General features: G+C 45.0%; 1 protein-coding gene across 1 annotated transcript; it reads right to left on the reverse strand.

The window, feature by feature from the left end:
• Window positions 1–9,583: 9,583 nt before the first annotated feature.
• On the reverse strand, window positions 9,584–10,332 carry ato (atonal). Its single transcript, XM_046612364.2, has one exon. It carries the CDS (start codon window positions 10,330–10,332, stop codon window positions 9,622–9,624), a length of 711 nt encoding a protein of 236 aa, XP_046468320.1. The 3' UTR covers window positions 9,584–9,621.
• Between the last annotated feature and the right edge of the window lie 841 nt (window positions 10,333–11,173).

The following is an 11,173-nucleotide window of genomic DNA, read 5'->3' on the forward strand; positions in this document are numbered from 1 at the left end:
CAGTCACAGGCGTCTTTCGGACGTCCGAATGTCGGCATACGTCTGCTGCGACGGAAGGTTACATCTACGTTTATACCTATTATACCGAGATGGGGAGTTACAGGTGCATCGTTGGCGCAGGGGCTGAAAGTGCCCGTGTTGAATGTGTGCCTGACAAATTTCGAACGAGCGATTGTATTTATCGGTTGATGCGGCTTTGGAGATAGGATTATTTCGAGCTTCGCGTTATCCCAGAGCCTTGTTTCACCGAGGTAAAGAAAGACGCCGAAATATTTGCCGCGCGTGTTTAACGAATTTAAATAAACGACCAATCTCCACGATCTTTACCTCCCCTCGCCTGTACCTTCTTATACCACTCGTATGCTTCATTCCACGTATTTTGACAGTGCTGCTGCTACTTCGGCGCACTAGGCACGCGCAAAGATCCCTCTTTCTCTCTTGTTTCTCGATCGAAAAATGAACAAGAAACAACCAATTGTCCCTTATCTTGATCCCGCCTTCATCCCGGGTTCTGCATGCCTGCCTCTTCCCAGGCTCGAACTAACTGCCGGAGACAGTAATTCTTCTCTTATCTCATACTCCCCGCTTATTACCCGTAAAATTCGAAAAATCTTTGAGAACATTTGTGAAGAAACCTTTTCACAATTCAGGGACTTGGCCGAAAAGGGGCCTTTCGGATCGAAACTTCAATTTGCGTCAATAGCAGTCAACTTTGACGAAACATAAAATGAACAGAATTTTTCACTTACACCCTTTTTTTTCACTTATCGCGATTCTCACCTGCGAAATTAATCAGCATCGGCTAGTCTGTGCAGGATAGATTAATTTACAACTCTTTAGCAATATTCGATTAATAGAAAGACATGTTACTCTTCTGCTCTTTCGTGTAACTTTCAACGATATTAGCCACTTTGAATTCCTAGGCTGGAAAGGTTGCAGCCAATGTCTGAATCGGCACCTCGTTATACCCTAGTTTTGTGGATCCTGCAGGTTTGCATTCCCCATAGTGGAACCTTTCGGCACCTAAATACAGCGGAAGTTTACCATCCCGTGGCTGCTGATTTTTACCGCACACCTCGACTCGGAGAATTTCAAAGTCCGCAGATACGGTGGGAAAAAAAAAGAGTAAAGGAAAAAATTGGTAATACGGGCAGTTCATAACACAATTAACGGGCTCTGAAGATCGGAGATTATGGAAACCAAAGCGAATACATTCGCTGTATAGGGAGTAAAGACGCAGTTCCGAAGACGAGCAGACAACAAGCTCTCCGGCATAGCGTGTGTCGGGCAAGTAGGTAGTCGTAATAAAACGAGAATGCATCCTAGGAGAGGGCATTGCGCCTGCCTTTGTAGGTATACGTACACTGCGGAGGTAAAAGGGTGCCGTATACGTACCCGAAGCCCGTTCAGGTGTTATTAGCGTTTAAACCGCTCCGTCTGAAGATTTATACCGCAACTTGTCCGTAAATTTACTCGAGGCGTAATTTGCCCTAAACAATCCATAAAACGAGCAAAGGGTCCATCCGCGGTTGAACGGGGATGAGGGAGAAGACGACGAGGATCACGGATCCTCGGATTTTGGACCTCGGGAAGACGAGGTTTTGTCATCGCATCCCGTCTTCCTATTCTGTCTCTTCTCACCGCGTATTAGCATTTTCGCAATCCCTCCTTTTGTTCTTCCACTAGATACATATAACATACAGATAATCAACGGCAGATGCCCGAGAGATTTCGGGGACCTTCCCGCACTTTTACTATACTACCTCGGGAGGACGGAGGACGGATCGTGCGCTACTAAATTTATGGTTGGCGCCCCCGGTCCCTCGTAGGGCCCCGACCACCGAACTTCGCTCTCCCAGACCCCTGCTGCACGTCTCTGGCGACGACGTTTTCTCTCTTATATATACCTACCAACGATCCAGACTTTTCACGAAGGTGCGGGGAAGAAGGGAAGACGATGGAAGAACCTTCGAGAGGACGGGATATGGTACAAACTCATCTTCCTAGACGATAATGTATCGAACGAGTTGACATTTTTTTTATATCGTACATTGTTTCGTTTTGCAAGTCTTGCTTCTAGGGTCCAATCAACTGCTTTTCGTTCCATCGCATCGCGGTATATTTACCTTTATTCCGCTCCTGATCGAATAAATAATAAACTGTCTAATCAGATATTTAATTACTGTGCGCACGACTGTTGTACTGTCGAAAAATAAATTAAGCGCCTGAATCCGCAGTATCAGAAGTAAGTTTGTGAAAAATAGACGCGTTAATCTTTATCGTCAGAAGCAGAAAAATGAATTCTTGGAGTACGAATTAATTAGAATGTATTTCGGCAACGAGTAATTAATTTCTATTCTTTATCACAATTCGTTGTGTAAGAAAAATGTTTTAAATTCCGCGAAGAAAAATGTACATGAAAATCGGATCTGTAAATTATTTAGATAATTGAACACTCTTCTGGATGTGCCGTACGATCATAATTATCGATTTGAAAAATTGACTTATTTTTTTTTCACGATCAATCTTCACCTGTATTTTCGTAAATAGTTCGAATACATTCGAGGAACAACCGAACCACCGGTTGAAACATTACGTGTCACGAATAGACGGGAATGCAGGGAGCAACAGCCCCCTGCGGTGTGTCCTGAAGGGTAAAGCCACGCACGCAGCTACCGGTAACCAATCACCCACAGTTTTTCCTTCTCCTTGTAAGAATCCGTCCCCCAAAGCAGATAGGAAACGTATTTTATACACTTGAGTAATATCTGAGATGCCGGTATACAAGTATAAATATATGCGTGGATGCCCGTTTGTGACATAATGGCTGCTTTGCCAAGCCACCTCCCGCGGTTTGTTTTGAAGGGTGATGACTACGTACTTAACGAACAGCGGATCTGGATTCTAAACCCTCGTAAAGGCGGCAGTTTATTGAACGCCATTTGCATTTCCGTGGTTGTTTTTTTTTCCTATTTTTTTTTTTTTTTTTGTTTTTCATCCAACTCAAAGTTTTCCATCAATCTGCTGTAAGGAATTTCTTCTATCTCCGAGTGCAAATGTCGTCGGTAAAATTTTGTGCTTGTTGCGTATTTGATCAATTGTACAATTTGCAACTTATAGCTTTTCGCAATTCGATTCCAAAAGGCTTAATGCGAACCTGCGCATTCAATGATATTGTTTATCTCGTCCTAATGCTCGTCGCGAGAGAAAATATTCTCTTCAACTCGAAATGAGCCTCGCGGTTTCGAGTGTACGTTCTTGGTCTTCTTGCAGGTGATTTAAATCTGTACCAATTAAGTGAATGGAAATCAAAGATCGCGCGCTCAGCGGGTTCCTCGCTTTATCTCAGATCGTGGTTAAAAGCCGTCAGGACGGGGGGAGAACGGTTCCTGAAGAACAGGTAATCCGATTATATCTCTTTAGGGTTATCAAGATTCGGAATTTTCACCGCGCTGCTTATCGGTGAAACGATCATCTTCCGAAAAGCCGGAGCAAAAATATGACGTAGTTTGTTGGACGGTTTTCGGAGAGAAATAAGAAAAAAATTCAGACACGTCCGCGCGAGCTACGCGATCCGCAAGAAATAAAATGAGCGTAAAAAAAAATTTGCACGCCTTGACAAATTCACTCGCATAAAATACCAGGCAAGTAGAAACGAATACGGGAAGATAAAGGGAACACGAGTTTTCATTGGAATCCCCGTAAAATCGAGGGAATAACGCGCGGCCAGGTGGAAGAGAAATTATTTCGATTTGGGGAGTGAGCGGTGATATATGTATCGTCAAATTGGAACCGGTTACGAGGAATTAGCTTCCTGCTGCGTGGCGCTTTTCAAAATCTTGCGAACCGAATTCACGCACGCCCGTCACTATCATCCCGAACCACGTTGCGAACCGTTTCCTCTTCCTCGGCTGTCCGCGGGACTCCCGATGCGTGGTTCGTATTTCGCTCGAAATCCTGCAGATCCCACGGGAGGACAGGGACCCCCGTCGGCGCATCCCGCCTCGATTCATTGTCCAATCTCTGTGTGTTGCCGTCGTCGAGTACATCAAAGCTTCGTGTGAGTTCCGACCGGGTATTTCAAAAAAAAAAAAAAGAAAAAATCATCCACACACACACGTAAAGAAGTGTGCAAGGGTTCAGGAATGGTTACTCTTCAAGTTTCACCGAAACGCAGAGCTTGTCGTGTGTAACTGAAGTTCGCTACATTCAAAATAAAATTAAAATAAACTCACACGACGTAGTTTACTCAACGAGTGGGTGTGAAAAATCAGAAAAACCAAAAATCCGAAACAAAGAAGGATCAAAGTGATGCAATTTCACCAAGTCGGAAATTTACAAAACTGGTAATCATCGATCACTCGAAATTTCGATGTTACAGACTTTTAAATTTTTTCGTTTTCGCATTTTCGGAACTTTGACTTGTCGGAGTTACGTCCTTTCGGCACTCTGCACTTTCGGAATTTTGAGCTTCGGGTTTCGGACCATTCCAAACTTTGATGCGTCGTCAAAGTTTGATTCCTTTACTTCAAGTATCAGCACGAAATATTCAAAATTTAGCGCGTTCGGAACGCTTGAAACTCGGAAATTCAACCCGCCCCGTTTGTTTTGATACGGCAGAGTCGAACCTTCGGACAGTCGCTCGTTTCTTCAGTCGAATATTGACCGTGAACAGTTTGACGTCGGTGACGTTAGTTTAGTGATGGTGCCGATCGACGGAGGCTTCGAATTGGCAGCTGCGTCGGAGTTTCCGGTGAGTACGAGTATATCGCATATTACAGTGGCTGGCTCGGTCTAATTGTCGATGGATTCAATTCGGGTGCAGGGTGACTGCTTCCATTGTTCATCTAGTGTGTTATACGCCTACACACTATGTCTTCGTCAATTAGGGCAGTGACGTACGCGTCTGACAGATTCATACAGGTATAATGCCTAGCCGTTGCGCGGAATAAAATTCCCAGGTTTCCTTCCTTCGCGCGATGATAGGACCGAGTTAATGCCTCTGAGAGATGGGAGGAGGACGAAGCAGCGCTTACCTCGTCAAAATATCAATAGGCACGCTTAGAAATAACCGGCCGATCATCGCCGTCCTCGTCGAAGCCTCTGCTATTAAGTGGATCAGACGGATTAGGGTTTTCTGCTCGCGCTTTATAATTATCGGTGATTAAAAGCTGCCTGCTTATGGCTTCAGGTATCCCGACGCGCCGTTTTCGGCCCATTTTAAAAAGCTCGCAAGTCACTCGACGCCCGGGATCTTCCCCGTTCGTTTACAATTATTTACTCTCACGCGGAGCGGGTCTTTCACTATTTGCAAAATCGAGACGAGATTATTCACTGCGCTCTCAATCGCGGAAGCTGCAATTCCGACGATGCGATGCTCGGTTATACCGCGAGTCTTTTTGAGAGAAAAAAGTGGAAAATCGGGGAAAGGATTGGCCGGTTGAAGGCTCTCGCTGAGTGCATCTTCCCAACATCTCGGACCGACTTTTTTTGTACCCTTGTCTAAGGTAATAGCCGACCCATCCTGCTCGCCTTACCTGAGTGGGTCCTTGGACCGGCGGTTGAACTTATTCGCATCTCATTAACCACGGCAAAACTTAGGTACCTGGAGTATTGAATGCGCCGGATCAAGCCTTTGAAAAAACGAAGTAAAAGACCATCGTTTACACGCGGTAATATAGTTGCTTTTTCAATATTTAGCTCCTTTCTCGTCACTTATTTCGTATTATGAACTCTGGATGAAAGAAAAAGAATATCAGGGCACAGGAGTATGCCAAAATCGACTTTACGACGCGATGGAGGAATCCTTGAGAAATCACATTGTGAGAATTAACCGTCTGTGAGAAATCGCGGTGCGGATCAGGGTTAGTACATCGCGTGGTGACCGATGGAGGTCATTCGGGTTCAAGGGTCAAGACGTTAAAGTCACTCCGAGTACCGGTAAAACGATTTGTAAACGAAGACTTGAGAGAGAACGCCCATAGTCTTATTCGGGAATTGTGGTGGAGGAAAAAAAAAAAAGAAAATGAAAAAATCTCTCCGCGAACGAGGAAATTGGTATAATTTGAGGAGATGCGCGTCTGTAGTGTGAACATCTATAATACAGTTTCGGAACCTATTCACGCGTGGCGAAATAGGTACATACTTGCATACCTTAAACCAGACATGGAATAATGTCTGAGTAGTGAATTTCACTCGACCTTATGTGCGGCAAGGATGTTGAGCCTGCGGATGAGATAGTAAAACGGTAATAACCTAGAAGCAAATGTACAAAAAAAGGCGGTAAGGAAAGGTAAAGAACCGAGAACTTGGAGTTGAAGTATGTGCTGCAGAAGTGTCGGACGAGCTTAGAAACTCGACTATAACTATTATTCGGTTCACGAATAACGCATTACGGGTAAAGCTTGAACCACTTTGCGACGCAGCGTGAACGTGTATCTCAGCGATTTCTCGGGCCGTAACTTTACTCGTAAATTTACTAATAACTCCTCGAGGTGAAGTTCACTCCTTGCGGCAACTATCGTGCCCGCGATACGTGGCGCCAGATAAACGAATTATCGCCGATTTCAATTGCCCGCTAAATAATTTTATCCAATATTATCTGTGCTACTGGTTCCCACTTTATTTTTTATCCAATTTCCACGCATTAGACGTTATTTTGTACTTCGGTTGAATTCGACAAACCCGTGTTGGATTAATTTTGTGCTCAGTTTCGGAGGAATTTTTTCACCAACATTTATAACCACGCACTAATTCTTCCGTATTTGACCTTTACCGCGTTCTAGGAGAACTTGACACATTTCTACTTGCAGGGTTAAATTTTAAACAACGGTCAACTCGCGCTTGTCCAAATTCTGGATAGAACTAACCAACTTCGCCCCGAGCTTTACTCTGAAAATTTGCACGACTTCGTTCCACGCGCATTTTCAAAGTCATATAGTTGATTCTCGGAACGGAATTGCTTGGTTGAGAAATTTTTCCCGAAGAAATCGCCGCTGCGTGTTTTCCAGCTCTAGAATCTAGATTATAGCCGGAGCCGGGTGGGCAAGACTCGGACATTGTAACGACGAAGATTTCCTTTATTGCGCAAGGTTGAATTAGAGAGTAGTAAAGCTTAATTTCTCTCCTAATCCTCGGCATCAGCGCGTTGCATATTCACGTGTAAATCTGCAAATCGCTGCAGCTCTCATGCGCCGCGCTACGCTCAGAGACTCTTCCTTCCGCTCTTACAAGTTCCATTCAATTAGATACTGCACGGAACTCGTAAAGATGCGTGCAGTTTCACGACGAATCGTAAATGTTTCGCACCCTGCACCGCCGTATTAAACCTCCTGTTACTTTGCTCTCGAAGTAACGATTCTCCACGCGTTATACATACTATACGTATGTATAAGCGTCCCTCTTCTCCCGGGAAGATATTTTACTCCTTAAAAGGATCATTTTTCCACTACCCAGATTATCTCTCACGGTCATGGATGTTTCCAACGAATTATCTTTCACATAGAACGTCGAGATTTTGACTCGAATTTGGAAAAATTTTACTACTGCAAAAATTTGGGAGATTTTTTAACAAAATGGTAAATAATTTACAGCTTAATTTTCATTGTCTGTACAGAATGGAAATCAATTGTACGATATATGGGTTTTGAGAAAAGAGAAAAAGAAATTCTCTGATACGATTGAAGAGAAGATTGAATATTCTCAGGAAAATGACACAATGTTCGGGCTTGGATATAAAACTGACTAGAATTCAAAAAACGTCAAACCTGTCGATGAAAAATTCAAAGTTTTCGGTGCCCTGCGTAAACTTGTTTCTTAAAATACGGCAATTTCCTGGGGGTCGGTAAAGCATTCGAAAACCTTTTACGCGTAAGGATAGTTGTGAAAACGGAAATGATACAGGCGTACGAAGGAAAAAGAGAAATGTGAACGAAAGCTGCCGCGGGAGGTGGTCTATGGTTTCCATGCTGGAAGTGGGAACTCTTACAGGACTCTATAAGACACGCGGCTACGAAGATAGAAAATAACACATCCGAGGAAGTTTTTCCGGCTCGTTTAGTCACGTGTCAAAATTTGTAAAGGTTCGTGCGGTCAAGAGGATCCGGACTCGGGCGATCTCGGTTGGCAGTCGTCTCGAATTTGTGTCAAACGGTGGGACGAATCGACGTGCGGTGCCGCAAGGTCTTCGACGACGAACTTGAGGAAGAGCCGGTTCGCTTGCGGTAAGGACTGGAGGGTCCTCTCTACACGGGGAACCTGTAGCACCTCGACAGGAAGCGGGCAGCAGAGTTCTTAATTATAATATCTGACCTGCACGCTGGGTGTTACTTAACTTTCGATAAATACTGCTTCTCCCGCCGGGCCCGCGTGTACGAGGCGCGTTTCCTATACTCGAAAAATACTCACTGCCAGGGGGATTTCAGGGCGGGTTATAACCCGCGGGGCGAAACGGGGTGCGGGAGACTTGTAGAGGCTCTCAAATTGCGATGAAACCTGGCACCAATGTGTCTCACCGGGTTTCGGGTGACAACGGGACCACCGATGTTGCTGCTTGTCTTTCAAATATCCTTCCTTCTTAACTCAAACGGCCGGCGAGCTACGCTGGAAATATACCCTATCCCCGCGCAATATTGGAGTACCACTTTATCACTGCGTGGATTGTTCCGGTAATTGATTATCCAGAATTAAGAGTCCTCCGTGTCCTCTTATAATTCTCGATTGGCAAAAGTCGGAAGTGGAATATTAACTCTGTGGTAGGAAGGCCTAATTACAGTCCTCTCGGTCAAAAGATCCGCTCCAACAATGGAGAACTCCAGGTATCCAGAATTCTCCTCGGGTCCTTTTTTTTTCTCATTTCCGAGACAAGGAATTACGACAGCTCCTCCAATTTTCGCTCTGCGAGGAAAATTCAAATTGCGACGGAGATTGTACGATGTTTGAAATTTTTCTGGGATAAATGTATCATCGTACGACGGGATTGTAAAGAGACGAATTTCACCTTTGCCTTTTAGTTATATGTTTTATTTCTCTCAGTCTCGTACGGAATGTTGAAAGTTACTTTCGTCACGTTATATAAATATACATCTAGCCTAGGTCGCTTATTTCGTATTTTACTCAATCATAATAGTATGTTATACATAAACGCTTGAGATTTTTCCTTATAAACTACGTTACCAAAATAATCTGCGTATACGCAAAAACGATATGATACAATATTTACACCGCTGGTCTGGACCGGCCTATGTTATACTTTACAGATCAGGTATTCTATTTACATAAATGGCTTATATAAAAAATATACATACATATATATATATCCATATATCGATTTTCAGTGCGTTATCATTAATTTCAAATTCCGCGTGTCTCTTTTTCATTTTATCTTGCTTACACTCTAAGCAAATTACGTACATATACAATAATGTACGTAAAATACGAATGGCTGAATAATTGTCAGGTGCAGTTTTTAGCGTATCACAGGAGTCTTAAAATAAGAATTTGTATATACTGGCACTACGTACTGCGTATAATATAAACGTACGTCGAACGTACGCGTGATCAAAAAAGAAAAAAAAATGGGAAACCAACAACAAGAACAACAACAAACTCGCGCGAATCGTGCTATTGAAGCAAGTCGTAGAGCGCAGTTATGTACGATTGGGCCATCTGCAGGGTCTCGTACTTGGAGAGTTGCCTGTCATTTCCGAGAGACGGAAGATAGGTGCGAAGTCTGTCGAAGGCCTTGTTGAGGTTCTGCATCCGGCGTCGCTCCCTGGCATTCGCCGCGAGTCTTCTCTTCCGAACAACCGTCGTGCTAACGTCCTTTCCTCTCCTTGCAGGCTCGCTGCAGGACTCTTGTTCCATGTCGCTGTCCTCGGCGTCGCTCTCCTCGAGGTCCATCCTGTCCGAAAGACCGCCACTGCTGGTGCTCACGACGCTCTGCCTCGAGGACGACATCTTATCCGTTTCAATTCTCGTCACGGATCTCTCGAGCAGATCGTTCGTCATGGTCGTAGGATTTTTAGCCGGAACCAACAACGTCTTGTACTTCTTGTCCTGCTGCGAGGCGCACGTCTCCGATTCCGAGGATACCGATGTCGTGGCCGGGCTTATGGACCTCAGACTCGCCGCTGGACTCGGTGTGTGCCAACCGTCGCTGTTGTGGTCGTAGGCGAGACACTGAGACGTCGATAATGCGCCGAGGGTGCTCACCGGTGGCAATCCGTTCTTCTCCTTGATGTACGTGTAGCTTGGAAGCTCGAGGTAAGTCGCGAGGACGTCTTCCTGGGGTGGGAAGAGGTATCCGTATCGGAACATTTCTTGCAATTCCATGACAACCACTCGCACTTATCTCCACGACTTTGTTGTTTACGATTGTATACTTATTGGTCTTTATGTAGTTGAAGTGTCCTTTGTACGATATATTATCAGATCCAAACGTCAACTCCGCGCACTGGCTTTAAGGACATGAGACAAATATCTCGCGAGCTTTATTCTGGCCGACTTAGGTACGGTGGAACAAGATCGAGCTTATGCTCCAGTTTTTACGACGACAAGGTACCGACTACTACTATACTCAACACCGCAGCTCGACTAACGAAGGGATTCTGAGCGGCCTCGGGAGTCTCGCCAGGATTTATGCGATCCCAGGACGAGGCACCCTTACGCAGCACGTGCCGCAGAACCAATCGGATGCCACGATTTTCCCCACTTCGTGTTCCGTCGAGTTTGGGGACGCCCAGAGGTAATGCAACAGGTGGTCTGGCGCCTCGATCCTCTCGCGCCTTGATCTTCACTGCAGGCACTACGGCCACCCTATAACGCCCATTTCTATCCATACACCCATGGCATCTATGTCCCCCCCCTGCTCTGTGCACTTGCGCGAGGAAGTCGATCGTAGGTAAAAGTGTCGGCAGGTACATTGAGGAGCTCATTCAAGGCCCGAGACTCCGCTACCTGTTCAGGGTGCCTTGTTTTTTACCCTTACATCAATCGACGGGCACCCCTGTCCACCTTGTGCGATTCGCATCAAAATTCATATGTTCATTCGTACGCGTATGATTGATTTTCAGTTTCACAGTGTGAAAAATAAAGGACCAGCTGACTACATCCAGATTTCGAAGGGATCTTGTGACCGAAACTGCGGAGCAATGATCAGCTTGGACGAGTGACT

Source organism: Neodiprion pinetum, chromosome 1 (assembly GCF_021155775.2).
Source record: "Neodiprion pinetum isolate iyNeoPine1 chromosome 1, iyNeoPine1.2, whole genome shotgun sequence".
NCBI lineage: Eukaryota > Metazoa > Arthropoda > Insecta > Hymenoptera > Diprionidae > Neodiprion > Neodiprion pinetum.

Bases quoted from the DNA above. Each gene is read 5' to 3' on its own strand.
- ato (XM_046612364.2), bottom strand. From the start codon at position 10,332: ATGGAATTGCAAGAAATGTTCCGATACGGATACCTCTTCCCACCCCAG.